At 33.2% G+C, this 26,475-nt stretch overlaps 3 protein-coding genes and 1 long non-coding RNA gene across 6 annotated transcripts; 2 read left to right on the top strand and 2 right to left on the bottom strand.

Moving 5' to 3' along the window:
* Positions 1-8,343: 8,343 nt before the first annotated feature.
* Positions 8,344-10,637, top strand: LOC149399746 (thaumatin-like protein 1). The gene is made up of 2 exons (XM_089613598.1): positions 8,344-9,104; positions 10,214-10,637. Exons 1-2 carry the CDS (start codon positions 8,500-8,502, stop codon positions 10,557-10,559), a joined length of 951 nt encoding a protein of 316 aa, XP_089469724.1. The 5' UTR covers positions 8,344-8,499; the 3' UTR covers positions 10,560-10,637.
* On the bottom strand, positions 9,034-11,574 carry LOC149399745 (uncharacterized). Of its 2 annotated transcripts, none has more exons than XR_016296790.1 (3): positions 11,526-11,574; positions 9,292-9,392; positions 9,034-9,089 (listed from the first exon to the last, which is right to left on the bottom strand). It is a non-coding gene; the product is annotated as an uncharacterized LOC149399745 (long non-coding RNA). The 2 variants fall into 2 exon arrangements; XR_016296789.1 differs by having other exon boundaries at positions 9,039-9,085.
* A 10,070-nt stretch (positions 11,575-21,644) lies between these two features.
* Positions 21,645-22,813, top strand: LOC149399744 (glucan endo-1,3-beta-glucosidase-like). Its single transcript, XM_089610343.1, has 3 exons — positions 21,645-22,234; positions 22,319-22,622; positions 22,718-22,813. Exons 1-2 carry the CDS (start codon positions 21,645-21,647, stop codon positions 22,608-22,610), a joined length of 882 nt encoding a protein of 293 aa, XP_089466469.1. The 3' UTR covers positions 22,611-22,622; positions 22,718-22,813.
* Positions 22,814-23,491: 678 nt separating this feature from the next.
* On the bottom strand, positions 23,492-25,465 carry LOC149399743 (thaumatin-like protein 2). 2 transcript variants are annotated; one of them, XM_089611190.1, is made up of 4 exons: positions 25,424-25,465; positions 25,113-25,309; positions 24,248-24,863; positions 23,492-24,027 (listed from the first exon to the last, which is right to left on the bottom strand). In XM_089611190.1, exons 2-4 carry the CDS (start codon positions 25,171-25,173, stop codon positions 23,781-23,783), a joined length of 924 nt encoding a protein of 307 aa, XP_089467316.1. In that variant the 5' UTR covers positions 25,174-25,309; positions 25,424-25,465; the 3' UTR covers positions 23,492-23,780. The 2 variants fall into 2 exon arrangements, with proteins under 2 accessions (XP_089467316.1, XP_089467318.1); XM_089611192.1 differs by having other exon boundaries at positions 23,492-24,024.
* Positions 25,466-26,475: the final 1,010 nt, after the last annotated feature.

The following is a 26,475-nucleotide window of genomic DNA, read 5'->3' as shown; positions in this document are numbered from 1 at the left end:
TACTTATACGAGAAAGAAGCAGGTCATCATCTAGAACCGTTGGATCAAGCTTAATCCAACGCCCATGCCTTCTCTTAGCCTTAGTGTCTCTTATACGATGAGCTTGAATCACAATGTTCGAGTCATTACATCATGTTGTACACATTGCTAAGGTTAATATTTTTCCCTTCATCTTCTTCCTTGAGTGGTGTGTTCTTGGACGATCATCTTAATCATGTTTTGTGAGAAGTTGATAAAAGAATCAAAATATGTTTATTGTTGTGCGAATAATTAGGGCTAATATTACTACAATACATATATTATAATATGTTCATTACTGCCACATTGATTGAGCATAGTGACAATGATTTTTAGGAGTGATTGGTGGCTAGAAATCCAAGGAGAGAGAGTAGGGTATTGGCCAAGAGCTATATTCACGCACCTCGCTGACATGGCAGAAGGAGTGGATTGGGGCGGTTATGTCTATAACTCTAAGAAGGAATCTTGCCACACAAGCACTCAGATGGGAAGCGGCCATTTTCCGAGCGAGGGCTATAAGAAGGCGAGTTTCTTCAAGAAACTCTAATTTCGTGACACTTCTCATAACACTTTCAAGGACCCCCCAAGGATCATCCCCGATGTCTCCAAACCTTCATGCTACGACCTCAAAGCCGGTCGTAGCTCCGAATCCGGATCCTTCTTCTTCTACGGTGGTCCCGGATATTCCGACAAGTGTCAGAATTGATCCGCTGAAGAAATCATTTATCAACGGTCTAGTATTTCTCTTTCTTTAGAAGTGTTACAAACATTATAAGGAGAATAAATGGGAGAATTAAATATCTTTCCATTTTTGTCTTTGTTTTCACTATGAACGCCATGGTTTCATTGGAGTTTATGAGTGGGTGGACCGCTTTACAAATTTTGATTGATTTTCATACTAGTTTATAGGATCTCTTTTAATCTAGTATCGTCAATTAGATAAATATACTTGAAGTTTATGGGGATCCCAAGTTTATGAATAGTTTTTATAACGAAGAATATTTTGGTGCAGTATAATAATATGTTTCTAATAAAATTGATAAATCCTCGATTTAGTATAATGATTTTTTTATATATATTCATGATCTAAATTGATAGATTTTCCTCATAATTAATAAATATATGTTCATATCAAACACGCGTTATTTTCGTGACTGATCGCATAAAAACAATTTGAATAGGTGCATAAAAAAAACAGGCTTCTATCTTCTAGCCTCTTTGACTCTTTCCCTTTGACTTTACTGATTCCACTTGGACGCTTAGAAGCCCAATGAATATCAATTTAGTATGAGAAAATGACACATATATGTCTTGTATTTTAATGAAATATCGAGTTTAACCTTTTGTTTTCAAAAATATCAAGTTCATACCTTCTGAAATAGACATCAATGCCACAAATCTTATTTTATTATATTTTTATTGACTTTTCATTGACGTTGACTATAATATTTATATGTAAACACAAATTATCTTTATTTATTTACGCCATAGATGTAATTTATTTAAAAATTAAAAAATAAACAACAGTCTCTTAATCGTGAAGAATACAGAAAGATGCAAATGGGTAAAAATCGACAGTTGATGGTCATCAAAATCACATATTCGAGCAAAGAATCCAAGATTTAAAGTTATAATTCTAACACGGAATGAAGAAATCTCATAGGAGATATGAATTTTATTATTTAATTTGAATTTGAGACTTCTATTTCAAATTGGCAATTTGTAAGTTAGGGTACTGGTTTGAATTTGATTCGATATTTTTATATAAGAGTTAATATCAATTAAAGGGAGATTCGTGATATTGTTATCCATTTGAGGGTATAATTTCTTCATTTGAGTTAAACAGAACAAAAAATTAGCCAAATAAGTCATCGAAAGTCTAAAAATTTCTAGATAACCAACATTTTGAAATTTTTTTGTTAATAGGTACCTCAACTTATTACGGCACTCAACAAGATAAAAATACCAAAAAACATTCCCGCCTATTTTGAGTTTTTTTTTTTTTTTTTTTTTTTGTCTTTTTGAGTGCTGTAAATAAGTTGAAGTTGTTTACAGAAAATTAACAAAAGGTTGGTTATTATACAAAATGCTATAAGTCAAAACACTATATAACTAAAAGACCCTAAACAGAATGTATGAATTCGACATTTTTAAAAATCAAAGGTTAAACTCAATATTTAAAAAAAAAACACATGTTATATATATATATATATATATATACATATATATATATATACATATATATATATATATATATATTATTTAGAACACACGCCCTTTGGTCTCATTTCGACTCCTAAACTTCATTTCTTGTCTCCTTTCGTACCACATATTGTACTGTTTCAAACCTAATAGAACTATTAAATTCATTAAAATTTCAGATTTTTGTAATATCAGAAAATTACAAATTTCAGCAGGAAAAGAAAAGAAAAAACAAAAATATCACATTTCGTAACAGAAAAAACGTTCTATTTATTTATTGGCCCCATGCAGCCACTCATCAACAGAGTATAAAACTTGCGTACGAAAAGAAATAAAAAAAACCAGCTTTATGATACAAAACAATTTGAAACATATATTACAAAGTATAAAACTGAAAAAACAACGATTTTAATCTGATATTTTTCAAAGTATTGACTTAATATGGATTTTTTCAAAAAAATAAAATCCCTAATATAATATGGATGATGTTTTTGAAATTCCCCTAAATCCAGGTGTGCCTGTTTGTGTATTATACTGTCTATTACGTGGTTTTTCACTTTTGATTCGTTCTTTCCACCTTCTATCACATCTCTTTCCGAAATAATTATTTTTTGCTCCGAAGAAGGTTCGTAGAAATACCAGATCAATATATTCTACCTTTAATAAAAAAAAGTTTGACTAATTAATTGGATGGTGTCATGCCGTTCTTATGGGGTTTGGCTTTTGGTCCTTAGTAATGTTCATATTCAAGCGTCTACGTACCTTTCTCTAGAAGATTTACTTAATTTATTCGTTATCAACTTCTTAAATTGATGATCGCCTTTCTACATTTATTTTCATGATGAACTTTAATTTGTCTTATTATATTTATAGAGCTATCCTCCATAAGTAGATAAGATGATAATTGATATCATTAATAATTTGTCTTATTATTTTGCGTTTCTTTGAATGGATCTGAATATTCAAATCTTAATTTTTTTTTAAATAATTCAGCGGACATTTTTAATGACTCATAAAAGAGCGGCAGCCTGGCTGATTAAAATAATCAGTAGCCTAGTTCATTGGTAATCAACCATTATTTTAGTCATTATATCCATTCATTTTATAATAATAAAATACGTGTCATCACTTTCGTTTCGTCCACGGCCTGATCTCTCTATCTTTCCCAAGTCTTACAAAAGTCATAAGATATGATTCGAGGTTATAACTTTGACGAACCCAGTATCCCCAAAGAGCTTTTAACTAAAATTTAGAGTTTATGATGAATTTGTTAGTAGTTTATATTTTATGATGACTTATCCATAATGTTAATTTTTATTTATTTATTTATTTATTTTTTGTAAACTAAAATGACGAGGGCATTCTTTTGAACTCATAATATATAAACACAAAATTATAAATAGTTTTCTGACTATTTAGTTTTAATTTTTGTTACAAAAAAATGACTTTTTTGTTATTTTCTTCTTATATTCAATGATGACTATTTAGTTAATAGAGCTTAAATAGCGTTATAAACTATTTTATTAGTCAATTAGTTTCATAGGTATGCTTTGTGAACTTTCTCCATATACTTAGTTTTTGACATGGTATAGTATTGCACTATCCTTTTAGATCTAGTTTTACTTATTTTAACTGTCTCTAATTTTATATTCTCACGTCCAAAAACCTAATTTCTTCGCCGGACACTTTGCGACTGACAAAATTCGTCGAATTTTCTTTAATTGGCAGTCTCTCTCTAACTCCATTGCATACGTAATCCTTTATGTTTATTATTATAATTTTTTTGCCGTATTTAAAAAATTTGTACGTGCTTTGCTTCCAAATTTATATACTGTTTTTTTACTTTTTGTTTTTATTTGTTTTGATTTTTTAACAATTTCCGATTAGATAATGAAGACGTATCTATCGAAGATTTTTTTTTTACTTTTTGTTTTTATTTGTCTGCTTCACATAAAAGTCATTAGCAACAAGACGTGAACGAAAGATAGATATCTGATTTTTTAAATTAATTATCACCAACAAACTATCAACTACTATCCATCGGCGTTGTATAAGGTTTATAAAGTCAGCAGAAGAAATATAATAAACTGAAATTTCAAGATGATATACAATTGATAATAGTATTATACCACGTGACTATGTTTGAAAACCAAGCATATTTTGCTTTGGAGGTAATTACAGTGTTAATTTCTAAAATAATGGAGAGAAGGAAAGAGAAGAGTGATTAAAAAATAACCTGTAATACTATAAATTGTCGGATACGATCTGACATACGTTATACAATTTATAATTATATTATAACAACTTCAGGTATATAAATGAGAATATTTGTGAAAAATTACTAGGATAATACTTGAGAATCTTCGGCCACTTCTCCTTCTCTCCCTCTTTTTTTTTTTTTTGGCCGACTTCTCCTTATTAAACTAAAATAAAAAAAAAATTATATTGAGTGGCGGATAAATTTGTGTAGTCCGTGGCTGTGTTCCTCAGCTCCACAGGCCGCCATACTTACATTCTGTCAAGCGGTTGTTCTCAGATGATTTTCAGTTAAATAAATAATTTTGATATATTTTTTTATCCAAACTAAACAGTAAAAAAAACAAACAAAGAATTAAAGTTAATGCTTACATAAACTATTTGATTAAGTTTAATTGGTTTAAATCTCAATTAGCTGAGGTTAACCTAAATTTTTTATTTATCTTATTGAAAATATAAAATATAAATATTTTTCAAATTAAATAAACTAACCTAAATTTAAATAAACTAGAAACTAATAATATTTATCAACAAAAATAAATTTAAACAATCTAACGTTATAAAATTTAATTACAAATTAAAAAACATAATTAACTATTAAATTAAAAATTATTTAAAATACTTCAGTTAGCCTTACTTAAAAATGTCAATTAACAATTAACTTTAACCTATAAATCTCGGTCTAAAAGTTCACCTGGATAGGTTGACCATATCAAATAGGGTTGACTAGTATTAATGCTGCGATTTATTGACTCACATTTCTTACTTTAACAGTTTAACCGCACGGATACCAACGCAATCATCGTAATACACAAGTCCTTCAAAAGGTTAATCTGTTCGAGAAACTATGTTTTTTCGATTTATATTACATATTTTGTTTGGTTTTATGCTAAGTTTTCCAATTAAACTATAACAATATAGCCTTAATTACAAGACTTAAATAACTGTAAATAGGTAAATAGAAATCTATTAAACAAATATGCCTAATGTAAATAAAAAATTTATTAAAAAATAATTAGCATCTAAAGAAAACAGATATTTTAAGCGAATATGTTCAAGTACAAATTTATACTCCAATTTCAATTACCCAATTAAAAGTCGAAATTCCAAGCGAAGAAAAAAAAAAAAAAAAAAAACTTCAGCGAGACCCAAATCGCCACCATTGTCCGAAAACTGTGATACTATTTCCTTTTTTTTTTCATGAGAAAAGAAGCCTGGAAATATATTTTGATGTATTTTATTATTATTATATATTCGCGATTCTAATTTATTCCTTTCAATGAGATTTCTTATTTGCCAACCAAGTCTAACCATTGCAACTCCTAATTTACAACATTATAACGTGAATAGCCGTGATGAATATTGTATTCATTATAAATAAAAAAAAATGTTCAGTTGGCCTGCATCTTGCTTCGATTTATATTATATTATTCAACAGCAATTTTTGTTTCTTTCCGTCAGTTACCCGATATGAATTTTATGAGATGGGTCAATCTGTCAATCATGATGTATGTAAGCAAGCATGTTTGACTCAATCAATGGTGCTTGCTTATATACATCATATATGCTGACTATATTTTCATTATATATATTGTGAACAAAATAGTCTTGTTCTGACGCGGAAAGAACTCTTGCAAAGATGAAATCAGAAAATTGGGAAGAACACAACACGATCAAACTCTCACACACACAAACATGCACAAGTTTTACCCAAGTTCGATCAAATGACTTAGCCCTGTCTAGGGATGGCAATGGATAAAATTGGGTAGAGTCCTTCGGAATCATATCATACCCGTGATTTTTTTTTAAATCATATTTATTTTTAATAGATTTAGGTCCGAGTAAAACCCTAGTGGATGTAGGATAATCCATGAGTATTTTTTTTACTCATGATATAAAATTTATTGATAAAAACAAATAAATCTTAAATAAAATCTTAAATAAAAAAATAAAAAAAATCTAAAAAAAATTCTTAAATTAATAAATACGTATACTAAAATTTGCTTAAAAATTTATGATTATAGTAATAATTTCAAGCGGGTAGAGTACTTAAAAACCATTCCCTACCTATACTCATATAATTTTTAATGGGTAATACAAGTACCTTACCAATTACTCATTTATGCGGGCAAGACGCTACTCGTGGTGGATAGGGTTTTGAAGGTACGTGAGTACATGGGTAAAATTACCATCCCTAGTCTTGTCTTCTCCACTAGATCATATCAGATTACTACAAGATGTTGCTCGCTCTATGAATCACTTTAATTGATCGATTTGAGAACTCGATCAATTCCTCTCCGATTCACTCGTGTTTCCCAACCCTAATATTTTGTGTTTCCCAATCCCCAATCTGAAGGTAGTCTTCTCCGTTACAATTATAGAACTTGCTTTTTATAAACCAAGGCATAATAGTTCTATTTACAAAAAGCCATTGTAACGTTTAAACAGCTAAACAAGATAACTTGTACAACATGCAAGAGTCCGAAAACAATACTTAACAATCCCCACTTTGATTTCACGACTCGTCTCTGACTAGTAGAGGTCTTCTCTTCATTCCAGCTTCACCAAGTTGATCAGCTCCAAGCAATGATCAAACTTGTCACTTGGAAGAACTGTCTTGGTCAACATGCATGTCTGCAGGGTTTTTCTCATTAGCAATCTTCAACACTTTCACCGAGCCTTCACTGATCCCATCACGTACAAAATTCATCCTTACGTTGGTGTGCTTTGACCTTTTGTGAAACACTTGATGCTTTGACAAGTGTATTGCTCCCTGACTGTCACAGAAAACAATTAGACTTTTCTGCTCTTGACCAAGCTCCGCTATTACTCCTTTAAGCCATAGTGCTTCCTTCACAGCTTCTGTAATGGCTATGAACTCTGCTTCTGTTGTAGACAACGCCATTGCTGGCTACAAACACGCCTTCCAGCTCACTGTTGTAACAAAAACTGTAAACGTGTAACCAGTATTTGTGACTTCCTTATATTTACACTTCCCGCATAATTTGAATCCACATAGCCAGTCAGTCATTACATCTCTGCATGTGATAGCTCCACCATAACTCAAGCCTTTATTCAAAGAACAAGATTTGGAGAACAAGTTTCAAATTAGTTATATATTTTCTTCTTTTTTGTAGGTCAATCCAATATAATATAGTTAATTTTCTCAAGTACTATAATAGGGTTTTTGTTTTGTTTTTATGCAAGTGTGTCGCGTATTACATGAGAAATCATATACAGTTTGACACACTAATTTATTTTGTTGTTGTTACAAAACACATATGTTTGTATATTAATTATTCTTAAATAAGGTAGTTTTGTAATAATATTGACAAAGTTAAGTATCACGAGTTTGTAGCAAAATCAGGGCGATGACTCTACTTATAAGACGGTTCTTTCTTATAGTTTTAATGACATTATCAGAAGGAAATTTATTCAACAGTGACATTTATTTATATACATAAACATACCCATCCCCAGTGGCGGAGCCAGGATTTCAATTAAGAGGGGGCAAATTTGAGAAATATTTTTGAGGAGGGGCATTATTGAAAAAAAAACTTACAAATTTGGGTAAAAAACATAATTATTAGTAAAATTTAGGGGTAAAATTATAAAAAAGTATAAAAATTTTGGGTTAAAAAAATAATTTTAAAAAATTGAGGGGGGCATTGGCCCACCCTGGCCCCCACCTGGCTCCGCCTTTGCCCATCCCCTATCATTAATATTATAATATGACATATACAACACCAACCAAACCACCATTTACGTGGGCTCTCGTCACTTCAGTCCTCTCTCTCTCTCTCCTATTTATACCAAGCCTCCCTCTCTATTCAAACCAAGCCTCTCCCTCTTTATTTCATTGAGAATACAAGGAAGCCTCTCCCTCAATTACTTTATGTTTTAATCCACTCCCTATATTCCAAATTAGTATCATAATCCAACAATGAAGATTATCGTTTTCTATCTCCGATTCATGGCACCATCGTCGGAGCATTATCCACGGCAACGCCACGGTCCGAGACGATGATAAGGGCAGAGAACTCGTGCCACAGCCCGATTTGGATCGCGGTGGTGTCGGCCCCGCACTCGCCGGAGCTCCCAGCCGCCTCCACCGGCTTCGTCCTCTTCCCGGGGGACTCCGGCGCAGTCTTCGTGCCGTCGAAGTGGTCGGGCTTCGTGTGGGCCCGGACCCACTGCGCCATCGGCCCGGCCGCCTTTCAGTGCCTCACCGGCGACTGCGGCTCCGGCGCCGTCGCATGCCCCGGCCGGGCCGGAGCCTACGTCCCGCCCCGGGCCGCCACCGTCGCTCACTTCACCGCCTCCGCCGAAGAAGAAGAAGAGTACGAGTTCTTTGTCAGCGAGGCCGCGGCGGGGTTCAACGTGGCGCTTCTGGTGACTCCGTCCGGTGGGACCGGCAAGCGGTGCAGTCCGACGGAGTTCTCGGGGTGGGATCTGATGGCCTGCCGGGAAGATCTTCGGGTCCTTGACGGAGATGGACAAATCGTGGGTTGCGAGAGCTCTGATGATGATGATGATGGTAATAAGGATTTTGTTTCTCCTACGTTGGCTTGTTTCGCAGCAAACTACGACATCAGATTCTGCGCTTCCTCTGGCTTTCCAACTCACTCGTAAGTATATTGTTCGTCTTTCATTACTTATGATCTCTTGCTCATTAAATCTCAACCAGATATATATATATATATATATATATATCTATATATATATATAGATATATATATACATATATATATAGATATATATATACATATATATATATATATATATATATATATATATATATATATATATATATACCTTATTAAGTATGCTGGGGTTTCAATTGATTGAGTATGAGATGAGTAAGTTAGATCTATTATAACTGAAGATCAGGTGCATATGATGATACCTTCTTTAGCCTGCAGAAACAAATACACCATTAATTTAATTACATAATTAGATGAACAAGATGTTATATTAAAAAAAAAAATAAAGAGAATAAAGACGAATGGATGAAGTTGAGTACTCTCAACTGATTTGTCCATCTCAGCCTGCAAGATTTGCTCAACAACGATCAATTAAACAAATCTACATGACTGATTAGGTCAGCAGTGAAGTGAAAAACAAAATACAAATGACTGCTTTTTTTAATTTAGCTAATTAAAACTCAATTGATATTTCCTTATAAATACACAAAAGTAGGAAGGGACGTACATGAAATGAGCAAGTACTTGATCATATGGATATATAGATAGATAGATAAATAGAATCAGGGATTGGTGGGACCGGATCTCCAAGATTATATCTTCTTCAGGGTATACATGTATATAAATTAGATCCATTGTATAAATAGCCACATCTACACTTTGATATTGCTAAATATTCAATTTTTCGTAAATCTTAAATAAATAATCATTTTCATATATTTACGGACGTAAATCTTAGACAAATAGACATTTTTCATTTATTAGATCACGTCATCTTCATAGCTATTTACCTAAGATTTACGAAACGTTGATTATATATATAGCAATTTCAAACGTTTTAGTTAGCTATTTACCTAATTTTTTTATATAAATTTTACCCTGTACTTGTCACTCACAACCAAAATTCCTTTATTCATTGTTCACACCAAGCTATGTGATATGAAAATAATCTGGTCGAGCTCATTTCCATTTTCATCTGTCTTTATACCCAGATATAAATCAGATTATAATGGATTAAATGTTGCTTTCTCTAGATCTCACAGCGTAGATCACTCGCCTTCTGTGGCGGGATACAAGCCATACAATCCAGATGAATTAGAGTTTCAGAACGAACAAAATTCAAAGGGAAAGAATGGTTTAACTTTGACTGTGATAGGCATTTTAAGCGGCCTTGGAATATTTGGGGTCTTGCTATGGTGGATCATCAATAAATTCTGCACTGGTAGCTCCGACGGATGTTGTAACGGTCCAACAACTGTGAACTGTTTCAACTCCTTCAATGGACCAAGTTCAACATCGCAAAACCCTAATAATGGCGGAACACAGGTTGAGCTTAGGGGTGTTAAATTGGAAGCCGGCTTCCATGGAGGATATTGTTAACTTTTATCCATATCCATCGAGATCTTATATATAAATACTCTGTTGTTTTCTTTAATAATTTATCAGCATGTTTGGTTAAGAGAGAAAATAAGGAAGAAAATAAAATAGCAAAATTATGTGTTTTCTTATTAATATCTCATCGTTTTGTACCGTATACCATTTTTGTGTGTTGAAAGAATTTCTATGTACTATATTTTTATTTTACCTTTTTAAGGTGATAGAATAATTTTGCCGGATGTCACCACGTTTTTGTACTTCTTATTAATATACTTTACACAGAGATCATATGCTTTCTTTGATACCAACCTATTGTTGAATTTTATTTTCCAATTTGAAATTCTTCCAAACATTTTGTGCCGTCATCACGTAACCAATAACCAAATAATTTTTGTTTCGCAGTTTTTACACGATTTTAATACTCAAAACTTCGAATTTTACTTATTCCCAAATTGAAGGAGAGATAAAACAACGTAACTAGTAAAAATTCTTATTTGTTTTGTAGCTAAATGATTAAACCTTGTAGATAGACAGAAAAAATATTTAAGCGTAGAAACATTCGAAAAATTTATTTGATTTAGTGAGATATATAAATAAATTGGTTATTGGTATACAGTTGAAGAAATTTCACGAAAAAATCATATGAACGTGGTAATTCCCGGAACATATCAAAATATCTAATATTTCACAAATAATTTATTTTTTTATTTTAAGATGCTTTTTTTTTTGTTATTTGAAATAAGAATGCAAGCAACTAATGAAAAAAAAATGATATTATAAAGAGTAAAAAAATAAGTAGTCGAATAAAATGTGAACAAAGAAATAAAACTGTAATAATTAGATAAATTAAAATTTGACCTTTTCTTATTGTTTATTTCTTAGTTGTAGATTAAACTATTGGAAAAATCATCTGAAATATAAAAAGTTTATTAATGAAATATTTTAAATTTTAGTTATTCAAGAAATTACCATCTTTATAAAGGATAATTCTGGAATGTCCCCAATAAAAATATTGCTGAAAAGGAAAGGCCTTGGGCCATTGCACATGTGCTCCTTCTTGGGCCGGCCCTGTAAATAATTTTGAAAATTTCGTCACGAATATAGATATATGATTCTTTAAAATACCTCTTATTTGTAAGATTTACTGAAAGAAGCTACGAACTAAATAGTCAGATACGTTGAATTGAAACGATAATACTTATTACACAGACTTTAATTCAGATTAATTTTTGCGAATATTATTTTCGAAGGCTCCAACTAAGGCATAATAGAAATTGCACACAAAGAATAATTTATTTTTAGAGAAGCGAGTTATCATAAGACAAAAATGATGTAGGATAGTTGGTAGGAGTAGAGATAGTAGATATACTATTATTGTATAAATTATAGTTTATACATATTATCACCTTCCTGAACATAGATCTCCTCCTCTGTTACCATCATTGATGATCTCTTCTATGATTGACCTTAGGAGTACTCCGACCAAACTCGATTAACAAATAACCTGCCAAAACAAAACGAAAAATAATTCAGTAGTGATAAATATCCTATTTTCTTTTCTGCTCAAAAAAATATCGAAACCAAAAGCTCGTGACTAATTAACCCAACAAAGTAGCCAAATTACATGGATTGGACGCTACCTCTTAGCCAGAAGCTTGTAGGGAGAATTATGCAATAAGTATAGTTAGATCGTTAATATGAACTCAAATTTTCACTTCATTTTAGAAAACTTGGTTTAACGAAGTAAACATAATATGAAATTGTAACTAACAAGACTCATCTTCATCAACACAACCTAATCTCAAGTCTCAAGTCTTTGTTTAACTATATAAATTTGTTGACCCCTACCTAATCTTTCATTTCTAAGTTATACTGACCGGTTTTATGTTAAGATAAGAAGACTAAAAAAAATATGATAAAGCACGCGGGTTGCAGATTAAAGTGCGATTATAAAATTTTGGCTACCTTTTCGGTTATGGATATTATTATATTTTACTCAGCCTTTGCCATATATTTTGAACAGAAGACATTTTGAGAGAAATAGTTCTAAAAGGTGTAATCGATTAAATTATCACCTGGTATATGAAGACTATACATGTGGTCTATCAAGATCCGAGAGAGAGATTGATTGAAGGAGATGAATTGGTTGACTCAACCTTGACAACGATTATTAAAGAGTATTTGTAGTTAACCAATGAAACAGTAAATGATCTAGTGCTACGCTGAGCACTTAGCAAGAGAAAGAAAAGCCAATGGAAAGTAAGGAAAGTGACACGTCATTTAGATGACTTAATAGCTCCCCTCAAACTCAATTCATCTACACTAGTCCCATTGAGTTTGGAACGAAGAAGAGGGAAAGCAGAACTTGATATTAACTTTGAAATACAGTATTAAATTTTAATTTCATTCTATTTTAATTTTTCTTAAAATTTTTGCTTTCTCCAATATTTTTCCAATTCCACAGAACTAATGTTAAATTATTTGAGACGCTTTTCCATAACTTTTCGATTGAATAAGTTTCATACACAAAAGATCATACGCTTTTTTAACAAAAAATTAGGTAATTAGCCAACTAAAATGTTTGAAATTGCTATGTAGTCAACGTTTCATAAATCTTAGGTAAATAACTATAACGATGACGTGACATTCATAGTTTACCATTTACGTTAATTTACAGTGTAAATACATAAACGTGGCTATTTACTTAAGATTTACGAAACGTTATCTATTTAGCAATGTTAAACCGTAAATATGGATATTTACTTAATGGCATCCACGGCATCGGGGGACTCCGGAGTCATATTCGTCCCCTCGAACTGGTTCGGCCTCGTGTGCCTCACTGGCGACATCGCTTGCCCACGTGGCACCCCCGGACCGCCCCCAACCGCCACCACCGTAACCCAATTCAGAGCCGTCGCAGAAGAAGAAGAAGAAGATGAGTTCGAGTTCTAGGTGAGCGAGGTGACGAGGGATCAATCTCGCGGTTCTGGTGGCTCCTTCCAGCGGGGCCATGTCAAGTCCGATCTGAAAGCCTGCCCGGAGGGTCTTCGGGTCATAGACTGATGAAACGGAGAGATCGCGGGCTGCAAAACTTATCATGATCTTGATAATGGTGGTTATGGTGATTATGATGAGGCTCTTGTTTCGCCCACGCTTGCTTGCTTCAATGCAAACTGCCACATCAAATTCTGCCCTCGCGGCTTTACCAAACACACGTACGTATTGTTTGTCCTTCCGTTATTAGGGTTTGAGCCTCAAATCAGAAAACAATTAAAATTAAACACGGATTTCGCTGATAACCTAAATCAAGAAGATTCAGTTGTGTTTGCAATCTCTCATGCGTTCTACCAAAAACATCAGCGCTCACAGTGCACATAAAAGAAAAAGAAAAAAACCCTAGGGCTAACAGTAACGTATACAAGCATGAAATTTCTAATATATACTAAATACCCTTACAATATAATCGACGATCTACGGCATAATCGTCGAAAAGTCATCGCAATGTTGTCGATGGATATTTAAGTTGCACAACTCAAGATTAACATCATCGAAGCTCAATAGATATTTCCAATAATGAGGTTGAAAGGGTTTGGTTCTTAAATATTATATATATGAAACCAATATATCTCTTCTTCAGGGGGCTTATCGATATTTCTTCATACACCAACTTAGGAAATAATCTGGTCATTGCTCACTTATATTTTTTCTTTATTCCCTAATTAAATGATGATTTTTGTGTGTGTGTGTAGATCTCACAGTGTAGACAAGCAAAACAATCGAGAGGATTCGAAGAGCAAGAATGGCTTGGAGTTGCCTGTAATAGGCATCGTAAGCAGTATCGGCTGTGTTGGAGGCTTGCTATGGTGGTTCATCATGAATTTCTGCATCGATAGCTCCGATGGTGGATGTTGTAATGGTCCCATAACTTTCAACTTTCTCAACTGCTTATTTGGGCGAAATTCAACAATGCAAAACTCTAATAATAATGTCCACGCAAAGGTTGAGCTTAGCATTACCGGTGTTAAAATCGTAGCAGATGAGTTTTGAAATTCAGATAAGACGTAGGGAAGACCGTGAGCTATATATCTTATTATTGTATTTCAGTTTATGTTTGGTGTAAAAAATACTTATGTAAATTTACTTTTTATTTTCGGAGTTTCATCGAACTTTTCTTCTCGTTGTGGTTCAATGCTTTCTTCGATACCAATCAAATAAAACTAATTATGTACCATCTTGAAATTCTTCCGAACATTTTGTGCCGTCATTCACATGACTAAATAACACAACTACTGGTTTTAAAACTCTTACACGACATTTCAATAACTTCGAATTCTATACCCTATTCCAAAATGAAGGAGACAGGTTATTGGAAAAATACATTTTTTTTAAAGGAGAGAGGAAGGTGTAACCAAACATAGTAATTCGTTTTGTAGTTGAAAGTAAAAAATTCGTTTTGTAGTTGAAAGTAAAAAAAAAATAATCGTATAAATATATAGTTAAAATTGTTATGGTGTTACTCTTACTGACCAAAATATCAATTGATTGCTGGTTATAATATCATAGGAGTTGTTTAATCACTAGTTAAACTATATATAAACATATATAAAATACTCGATACAAAAAGATGAAGTATTTATTCATGAATGGTTTAAATCTTTTTTCTGTAGTTAGACCTACATATATTATTATTATAATTATCAATATACTATTAACCCAAAAAAAATAGAAGTGGAAGTTTACAGCCGCTATAGATCGTATATCTGTTAAACTACCGGAATTCAAATCTAGGGTGATCGACGCTATATATATACTATAACATATCATATGAACATATATGAATTAAATCTCATAAAAAAATAAAAATATTAAATCAAAATAGAGAAACTGAAAATACTGATCATGACTTTGTACACTAAACAAATATATAAATTAATTGATAAACACACTAAAATAGTTAAGCTATATATATATATATATATATATATATATATATATATATATATATATATTCTATGATCACCTTTCCTGAAAATAGATCTCCTCTGTTACCATCATCGATGATCTCTTGTGACTAACCTAAGAGTATTCCATACAAACTTAGGTCAATATAAAACTGCATAAATGAAAACAAAATAATTCAGTAGTGATCATAATAAATTCCTTAATTTCGGTTTAAAAGAAAGAAAGAAACAAAAATTGGCCTATTATTATTGCTTGTCTTATTTCCTTAGACACATGCCTTACATTACATGAAAGGATCATGAAGGACCAAAGCAGTAGACATAAATTTAATAATTGCTATATACATATAATTGTTTTCTTTACAACATTTTTTTAATAATAAATAAATTAGACGAATTAGATCAGCAGCACTGAACAGAAGTTTGTGAGAACTAGGATTCAATTTAATATATCTACTTATAGATAATACAGGATAGATGATACATAAAACCTTAGAAAAAACTTGGCTTTGGAGCTGCAAAACCTTAAGTGATACCTTTCCTTGATCTCCATGAACATCACAGATAACTTAACATATATACCAATTCTAAAGTCTTTGTTTAACAATATAAGTTGTTGACCCCGACCTAATTTACCTTTTTTTTTTATATTAAGCTAAGAAGACTAAGATATCATTTAAGAACGCGTGGACTGCTTCAAGTGCGATTAGTACAACTTTTCTTTATCTTGGGTGAATTCACCCTATACCAAATAATAAAAATAATTTCTTTATTAAAAAAAACTCTTCTTCTTGATTATAAAAGTATATTTAAAATGAAATAAGAGGGACTATATTTTAATTTACTATATACAGAAAATTAATGTTAATAAAGGAACTAGAAGTAAAAAAAAAAGGAGTAAAATATTTAGTGTTTGTTTTTTAATCTTAAACCACGTGGTAGAATAAGAGAGACTCGCAACTATTACCTTTGTCTGGTATCCGCCACTGAATTGTTTGATTGAGAGGGCTTTTTAATATTTTTAAACGAAACTATGTTTTCAGTTTAATATCTACTATAAAAGAAAAAAGAGATCATTTATATATCAATTTCAATCTTATTTTGAACACTGTCAAGTTTACGATAATAATAATATTAAAAATAGAGGATTCATATATATATATATATATATATATATATATATAATATATATATATATATATATAGAGAGAGAGAGAGAGAGACAGACAGACAGACAGAGAATTTAATTACGTACGGTTGGTAGAGAAAAATCTAATATTTAATGAGCTAAAGGTTATAACTTATAATAAGAACAATTGTTTTCACTCTCCTTGTTTTACTCATAAATGTGGAAGTTATTATTAAAATAATTTAGAGAAAAAATGAAAATGACTCTCAAGTATCATGTCCACTTCCCTTTTTATTTTTATTTATTATAATTGACAAAGTTATCCGTCAAGAAGCCTAAACATAATAGGCCTAAGGCTCATGTAAACTACAATATTTTAAAAATGGATTATTCTTAAATTATGATCTTGATCAAAATTTAATATGTCAAAATTAATTCAAAAATATGACTTTTTATATTTGTTAGTACAAATATACCTTCAATAATCACATATCACAACAACAAATTCAATATATTCTACTAAATACAAAACCTTTTCATGTGTTGATACAATTGTTACTACAGTTTTTTTTCGTCAATATTTTTAGGATCTCGTTTCAAGAGACATAAATTTTTTGTTTGTATTTTGAACCTTTTCAGACCTACTCATTTTTTAGGATTTCATTTTTTCAGGTTCCTCTTCAACCAAAAGTCTTTATTAGAACATGGACTTATCACTGAGTTAAATCCCAAACTTAGGAATCGGATATAAAAAATGACTAATTCATATGGTTGTCTTGTAAGTTTGACAACACTTTTTTTTTCAACGAGTTTCTATACTTATATTCTTACAACTTACAGCTTAAAACATTTCTTGCTTACGTTATACTACTTTTGATAATCAGTTTAAAAACTTATTTGCCTAAAACAATATTATTGTAAATAATATTATGCTGCAATTCTTGTTTGACTCAAACTTGTTTTGACAAAATAATGTGAAATTTTATAATCGACGACAATTATTTCATAGCCAACACGTGCGAACGTTACCTACATACGTGGGACTAAGCAACACGTGCGACGACAATTATTTCATAACCAAGCTTTTTTGGAAGCTTCTTTTGGCGTCGACCGAATTGTGGAATCTAAAAGGCCGCGTATAATTTCCTTAGACATCTAACGATTCGCAACAGACCAGACCTATCAATAGCTGACATCGAACGGATCATAGCACGACTGACCTCTTCATATTGAAATAATCCACAATGTTAACCATTAACGTTTTATTAACCCGAATTAATTTTTTTATTAATGGGGGGGACCATGAGTGTCACTAATCGAGGCTAATATAAATATGGGCACCACGTTCCCTCCTCTATATAACTTCCAACAGATTTTTGAGAAAGAAAAAGAACAAGAAAAGCCTCTAAGATCTTGGGCTTACTTTCATTCTCTAGCGCCATCTGTGAGTTCTTATCTTCATTATTTTTACATTGATTCTTTCTCTTCTTTCTTGTCCATTTAACAATAAACCTGAATAAGAGTATGGATATTGACCTTTTTTCTTCTTCTTTCTCATACATACATGATACATATAAAGGGGTGATCAAGGAAGCGACGTGAAGATCAACTAAACCCATTTACGATACAACTTAAAAAGGCACAATATACAGTTGTATATGTAGCTGATTTTTTTTTCCAATTTATTTTGCAGGTTGATTTTTCCGGATGTCTATTTCAGTGCCGGCCGCGAGTGTGTTGCTTTTATGTACTCTACAATCCATCAGCCACGTCACTACAGGTGCGTGTTTATTGGAATTGCACGTTGGGAGGGGCTGTAGTTTATTTTTGGACCCTCGTATTAGATTTTTAGCTTAATTATCAAACACTTCAAAAAAATTTGTTCAAATTTGGTTAATTTAATTTGCTTTAAAAAAAATTCAACTGCCAAAATGAAGCCCATAAAAAGGACATTTACCCGAGACTAATTTTTGACGGGGTTATTTTAACCTACTATGATGGTCAATTTAATTTACATAGAGTTGAGATTTTTTACTTTTACTTTTTTTTTTTATAGTCGACCGCGCCATAATTTAATTGAAGATAGTGATTGGACTATTTTAAATTATTTCATCTTATATGTTATTAATAGTACTCGTGGAAAAAAAAAATTGCACTCCCTATCTAGTGTTGTGATTACATGTTGTATTTATAAATTCTGTTTGATCCTAAAATATTTTTTGTACTCCATGTGTTGTGTTGTAGTATATTTTTACTCCTTGTATAATCCTCATATGCGTTTTTAAATATTTATTTATAATTTAAATAACCCTTTACATGTTATTTATTTTATTTGCTAATTTTGTTGATCTTGATGTTCGAAAAAGTATATGGGATATCTTAATACTAAATGCTTAAAATTATATTTAGTAAATAGTAGAATAGCCTTATAGCAAAATAGTCTTTCATATATATGCTCTTTTTTTTTAAGAACAAAAAAGTCAATGTCTCAAAATTTGCTACATAATAACGACTGTCAAACAGTTTTAGTCTGTTTGGAGCATTGAAAGTTGACCATTTCGCATCATTTTAAATTGGTTATTCAAAGTAGCCATTCAAGCTGTACATTCGAATCAACCCTCGTAAGCTACAGTTTCAGACGAAAAATAAATAAGTTAGACATTCGGTAACTGTTGATCAAGAGAGTGATGGCAAAGAAAAATGACGTTGGTAGAACTACAAACACCATTGCAGACCATTTAGTAAGTTTTTGAATATAAACTAATAGTTATGTTAGTATATAAAATAAATGAGTTAACTTTATAAAAAAAAATATTATTTGAGGGTATAATAAATTAGGAGTTAATGTAAAGAATCAAATTAATGTCTCTTTTATATAGAAAAATATATTAACAGCAATAATGTAACATTGATAAATGAATATTTAATTAATAAAAAATGAATATTTAAATGAACTAAAGAGTCCAACAAATTAAAAAAATTGCTTGACATAAAGACCATAGATTTAATTAATCAACAAGTCATATAAGTGTTACGTGCTCGCCAATAGGTTTCTCACGCACTTCATAGTTGCTGTCATACTCCAAATGTATTTTAAAAATCATTGTCATCATAGTTCTCCACAACAACATATTGTCGTAATAATCGTCTCCATAATCATCGTCGTTGTCGTCGACTCCAAGGGTCTGTTTGAAAATAAAAAAATACGAGAGATCATTTTTTTAAAAAGAAAAAAGAAGCCTTATTTAAACCTCCCCGACCCTTAAAAAATGTGACAAAGAGGAAAAAGTACCTTCAAATTTTCATATAACCACTTGAGATTGCAAGATCCATTTACATAAAATTCATGGCCACTGTAATTTAAGTTACTCGAGATCCACTAAAAAATAACTGAAACAAAATGATAATTAAGGCCATTCTGTTTTTGGAGACATCCTCCAGGTCCTTCCTACTTTTTTGTGCTGTTTAGATGGAGGAAAAATGAAAGGAAAAGTAAGAGAGAAAAATGAATAATTAATTAGCTGATTCAATTTTTCATGAAAAATGAAATCCATCCAAATTTATGTAAGTGAGGATCACATTTGTGTCTATTTTCTCATTTTCTCTCTTCATTCTCTCTCTTGTTAACATAAAATTTTAATTTTTTTCTCTTAATTTCAATTCAATTTTTCTTTTGCCTCGTACTTCCGATGAAAAAAAACTAATGATCAAAGATTTTCCCGCGGGGTTAATTTTTTTTGTTAGGACACCATCACAAGTATATAATGTAGTCAATCGTGATTAGTCTATTAAGCGGATAACTAGTGACCAACTATATACGATGGGAAATCATGCCTTCCACATTCCAAGCCAATCCTTGGTACACATAAAATCATAAGAGTCGTTCAACCATATCAGATTGGAAAATCATAAAAATAAAAAAAAAATATAAAAAAACCAACAGCAAAAAAAATCATTAAAGAATAAGGTGAAAATTTATAACCGCGCTTCATTACAATATGCAAAAGAAAAATGTTATATATCCACAGCCAGGATATAGATGCTGCTGGAGTGGAATGAAATCGTCTCCAAATATTCTAGATCATTGCATATACAACGCGGAGACGAACAATTACATTCGATATAGACTTGCAAGTTTACACTCTCATTATAACCATTAGTAAAGCCATGGTCGACAGAGGAAGGGCAAGAAAAAAGAGAGACGAACTAAAGAGCATAAAAATATGGGGCAATAATTGAAATTGGTAGATGATAAGCGTTTAAAATGAATTTATATATATATATATATATATATATATATATATATATATATATAATGAGAAAAATATTATTTCAAATTTAATTTATGTAATTATATTTGAATACGAGGTATATAAATATTTTAGACTCGAAACAAGTGAAACAAATAGAAGGATATAAAAAAAACATAGATGGATATATAAATATATGAGCTCTTTGGTAATTTTAAGTAAATAACTTTTAAATTCTATTAACAAAGTAAAGAGAAATTTTTTTTTTAAATGATTGTTTAATAATTGTAAATTAATCATTAGATTTCAATAATATAAATAGAATGCTAAAAACGTTTGTCACATCACCATAATAGTTAATCACTTAAAATTATAAAAAGTTAGGAATATAGAAAATCTATAAATTTTGATGATTTAATGCATATTTATAAATTTGTAAATATTATATTATATAATATACAAAAAATTAGGTAAATAATTTATTAAAATGTTTTGAATTGCTATATAGTCAATGTTTCGTAAATTTTAAGTAAATATCTACATAAATGATGTGACTTAATTAATTGAAGTGACTATTTACTTAAGATTTACGTCTATAAATATATGAAAGTGTTTATTTACCTAAAATTTACGAAACATTGGTTATTTAGCAATATCAAAGTGTAAATGTGGCTATTTAACCATATATTATATTCGCCCCCCCCTAATTGATAAATACATTGTAGGAGGACCAGCTGTGACACCGGCGATGATCCAGGCGGAGAACTCCTGCGTCGATCCGATTCAGGTGGCGATGGTATCATCTCCAGGCTCGCCGGAGCTCCCCGCCTCTACCACAGGCTTTGTCCTCTCCCCACAAGAATCCGTCCCCGTCCCCGTCCCCCCAGGCTGGTCGGGCTACGTGTGGGCCCGCACACACTGCTCCGCGGACCCCGCCTTTCTGTGCCTCACCGGAGATTGCAGCTCCCACACCATCGCCTGCCCCGCCGGAACCCTAATCCCGCCATCTGCCGCCACCTTCGCCCGCTTCCGTGCGGTGGCCGGCGCGATCGGAGGCTACGAGTTTTTCGTCAGCGCGGCGGCCGGGTTCAACCTCGCCGTGGTCGTGGCTCCCGCCGGTGGAAGCGGGCCCCGGTGCGCCGACACCGGCCACGTAGGGCTCGATCTGAAGGCGTGCCCGGAGGAGTTTCGGGTGGTCGACGACGGTGGAGACACCGTGGGCTGCAAGGCTGGATTTGAATACGACAGTGCTGACGTGGCTGTGGTTTCCCCAACATTTACCTGCTTCTCCGCCAGCTACCGCATTCAATTCTGCGCTTCTGACTTTGTCACGCACACGTAATTGTTTATATTGTTTATATGGTAATCATTTGCTTTATTATAACAAATGAATAATATAATGTGCGATGCTTTCTCTTGTAGTACTGTAAACTCGACAGCTAATTCAGGATTTGAGAAAGAAAGTCCAAAGGAGCAGAAGAACAACGACGGATTGGCGTTGATTGTAAGCGTGATCGTGAGCAGTATCGGCACAGTCGCAGGGGTGGTTTGGTGGGTCGTCAAGAGATCTAGCAGCGGTGGATGTTGCACCGGTCCAACAGTTATCAACAACTTTTACGAAACGAATCGGATATCGCAAAACCCTAATGATAATGATGCGCGCGCAGTGGTTGGGCTGAGCAGTATCAAAGTTGAAGTCAGTGTCGGTGAATGATAATGGAACTATGTACGTATGCGTATGAGTATGAGAGAATCAACTTGATCGATTCGTGGTGTACTATTTAATTTTTATCCTAATTAGTTGCTCTGTGTTTGGTACAGAGAGACTATAAGAATAAAGGAGAAAGAGATATGGGACCATCAAAGAAGCAAAACTCAAATTTTTGTCCAGACTTCGGAATTTCATTTCGGTCAATTTCCGTGATGTTTTAAGTCTCCTAAATGGTTTTTTCTCTTTTATATTTTTTTATTTTTGTTCGTGCTTTAATTTGCATTGATTTTTTTTTTTTTTTTTTAGTTTGTAATTTTGGACATCGATCAAACCTTATAAATGCATTTTTCACTTTTTTTTTTAAATTTAATTAAGAATATCGATCGATTTCATATTGGGGGTGTTGGTCAATTTTTGCATCAACATAATTGGCTATAGAAGGAAGGAGGGACTTATGCACCTTAACATAGGAAGAGGCTCATGTGGACGAAACATAGCTCCGCAAACAACGCTTGTTGTTGCACCAGGTAAGTTCATTTATTTCTTATTTTACATTTTGATATGGGTTTAGTATGTTTGAGATCAATAGTTAGTTTTATTGACATTGTGGGTTAGTTTTATTGATCTAATTTGGTTGAGATTGATAGTTTTCATTTCTATATTGTAATTGATATTAATTGTTTTGGAATTGAAATTGATAATTTGTAATTATTGAAGAAAATGGAAATTAAGATTTTTTTTATAATTATTTATAGATTGTGTTGTGAGGTTGAAATTGGAATGGAGTATTATATGAGTTTGTATAGAAATTGATATTGATGTTGATATTGATAAATGATAATATGTAGAGAACATAGCATAATGAGAAAATGAAATATCAAAATATAAATAAAAACTGTATTCGAGCTCCCAAAACTAAGAAGAAAAATAGATGGAATTCAAATGTATGTCTAAATCTCATCATACAAATCACTATATGTTTACTAGACTACTATATTTTTATTGTCCTCTAGCTCTCCTTTATTATGTTACACAGCCTCTCTACCAAACATAGGGTCACAAAACTAATAAGGGAAAAAATAACGTGGCCTTGCACACACGCCTTAATTCTCCTTCACTGACACTGCCTTCAATTTTGAACAAAACTGCTCAGCCCAACCTTAATTTGTGGGCTCATTTTGGCAATATCGGATTTTGCCAGCACAAGAAGTTGAAATTGATGATAGTACTAGCAGTGGGACTGTCACCGGTGCCAAATTTCTTGACGACCCACCATAGCAACCCCGTGACGCTGCTCATTGTGCTGACCAGCCCTAGAATCCACAGCAATGCATTCTTATTCTTCTTCTTCTTCTTCTTCATTGTCGTCGTCTTCGGATTTTCTTTTTCAGGCCCTGGTTCCTCTCCCGAGTTTGCACTACTGGAAATAAGCATTGTATTAATATCAAACATTGAAAGAGAAGAAAAAAAAAACCAGAATAATACTTTTTATATAGATAAAGACTTTTTCAAGACCAGCTGATATATACATAAGCATCTTGAACGTTGATCAAATCTACGAATGCGAATTGAATTTGATAGAAAAATGAAAGCGAAGACTAATTCACGTATGATGACAGGCATATATATAATATACTTACGTGTCTGGTGTGACAAAGTCAGGAGCGCAGAATTGAATGTGGTAGCTGGCGGAGAAGCAAGCAAACGTTGGGGAAACCACAGCCACGTCATCACGGTCATATTCGAAACCTGCCTTGCAGCCCACGGTATCTCCACCTCCATCCACCACCCGAAACTCCTCCGGGCACGCCTTCAGATCGAGCCCCACGTGGCCGGTATCGGCGCACCGGGGCCCGCTTCCACCGGCCGGAGCCACGAGCACGACGAGGTTGAACCCGGCCGCCGCGCTGACGAAAAACTCGTAGCCTCCGACCCCGCCGGCAACCGCACGGAAGCGAGCAAAAGTGGCGGCAGAGGGCGGGATTAGGGTTCCGGCGGGGCAGACGATGGTGCGGGAGCTGCAATCTCCGGTGAGGCACAGAAAGGCGGGGTCCGCGGAGCAGTGTGTGCGGGCCCACACGAAGCCGGACCAACCTGGGGGGACGGAGAAGGGGACGGATTCCTGTGGGAAGAGGACAAAGCCGGTGGTGGAGACTGGGAGCTCCGGTGAGCCTGGGGCTGATACCACCGCCACCCAAATCGGGTCGATGCAGAAGTTCTCCGCCTCGATCAGCGTCCATGCCTCAGCTGTTCCTCCTGCTACCATATTTATTATTACAAAAAATTAGAAAAATAGCCAACTTTGTTTAAATAAAGAAAATGATCTCAGAGAAACTGTTTTACGACAGTGTCAAACAGAATGTATATACACAACGTTTAAATCACAACACAATAATCCAACGTATAATCACAATACAAGGGGTATTTATGAGAAATAATTAATAATAATCATAATAGTTTTTCCAGAATTCTAATAATTTACCAGATCATACAATCGACACGAACCTAAGGCGATCTGGGTGATCAAAAGATTGAAGAGCAACATAGCAGCGGGTGCAATAGACATCGTGGAAAATCAACCTGCAAAACAAATTTGGGAAACAAAAAATTAGATATATATATCGAATATATTTTATACATATTACCTCTTCAAGTCGCGTGTTTAGAGTTGATCTTCACGTTTCTCCCCTGATCACCCTCCCCTTCACATGTATACGTGGAAAAGAATCAGTAATCATTTCTAGTTTATATATTATCAGATGGAGTTGAAAGAAGAGAATGAATAAAACTGAAAGTAGGTCGTGATAAAAACTCACCGCGCGCGGCTAGGGCTCGAGAATGAAAGCAAAATCAATAATAAGGAACTCTGGTTGATGCCGTTTAAATAGGGCTTCCCGTGGTTGGTGACCAACTGTTATCCCCACCAATCAGAAGCTGTTTGCGTGCATAGTGGGTCCCAGTTTTGTATTTGCATTGTGTAACAAGTTACCGACTGAATCAAAGCGTGAATCATAAGGCAACAATGTTTTCTTTTTTAGGATGACAAAAATATTAAGAAGCAAATCTAATTTCTCATCGGCGTGAAACCAAGGTTCACCTTACTGACCGTTACCGTACCGGAACTTCAATTTTGGGGGTAAACCGCTTACCGGAAGGGAAACCGAGAGCTATTCAGAAAAAAAAAAAAAATAGTACCGGTAGGAAACCGCTTACCGTAAAGAAAACCAGCAAAAAACTTAAGAAACCGAAGGGTACTCAGACAAATATTTTACAAAAATAAATATACTTTTTCATATTTTTCATATTTTGCAAAATTAAATTACTTTGATTACATTACATACGACAAAATATAAAACACAAAAATTAAACCAAGATAAAATTCAACATAAAGTACCATAAAGTTAAACATTGATTACAACACGTACGACAAAATATAAAACACAAAGTTCAAACAAAAATAAAATTCAACATAAAGTACCATAAAGTCAAACTTTAATTACAACGCATACGACAAAATATAACACACACTTATTAGTAATTAATTATATGTGCAGTGTCTTGAGTGTCTCGTCACTCGTGAATGAAGAATTGGTCGACGGATTTGGCCACCCTCTTGACCCCGTAATGTGATCTTCTTGGATCAGAGGACCCTGAAGATCCACCGGGACCTTCGTTTATTTCTTCGTCAGAGTCCCCTAGACTTTTCTAGAGGTCGGCTCGTATCGACTCACACAAACTCTCGCAAGTCTTCCAGTACTTCATCAGGAACTTTGTCGGACATCTTCACACAATTTATCTTATCTTTGTTCGCCAAGTGATTTTTCACACGAGTGATTACACCACCGCCGATGATGTACCAGTAAAATTT

This window comes from Urtica dioica, chromosome 4, assembly GCF_054948205.1.
Source record: "Urtica dioica subsp. dioica isolate 48M chromosome 4, U.dioica_male_clone48M_v1_H2, whole genome shotgun sequence".
Classification (NCBI taxonomy): domain Eukaryota; kingdom Viridiplantae; phylum Streptophyta; class Magnoliopsida; order Rosales; family Urticaceae; genus Urtica; species Urtica dioica.
The sequence above is the reverse complement of the archived record's forward strand: the minus strand, read 5'-3'. Positions and strand labels throughout refer to the sequence as shown.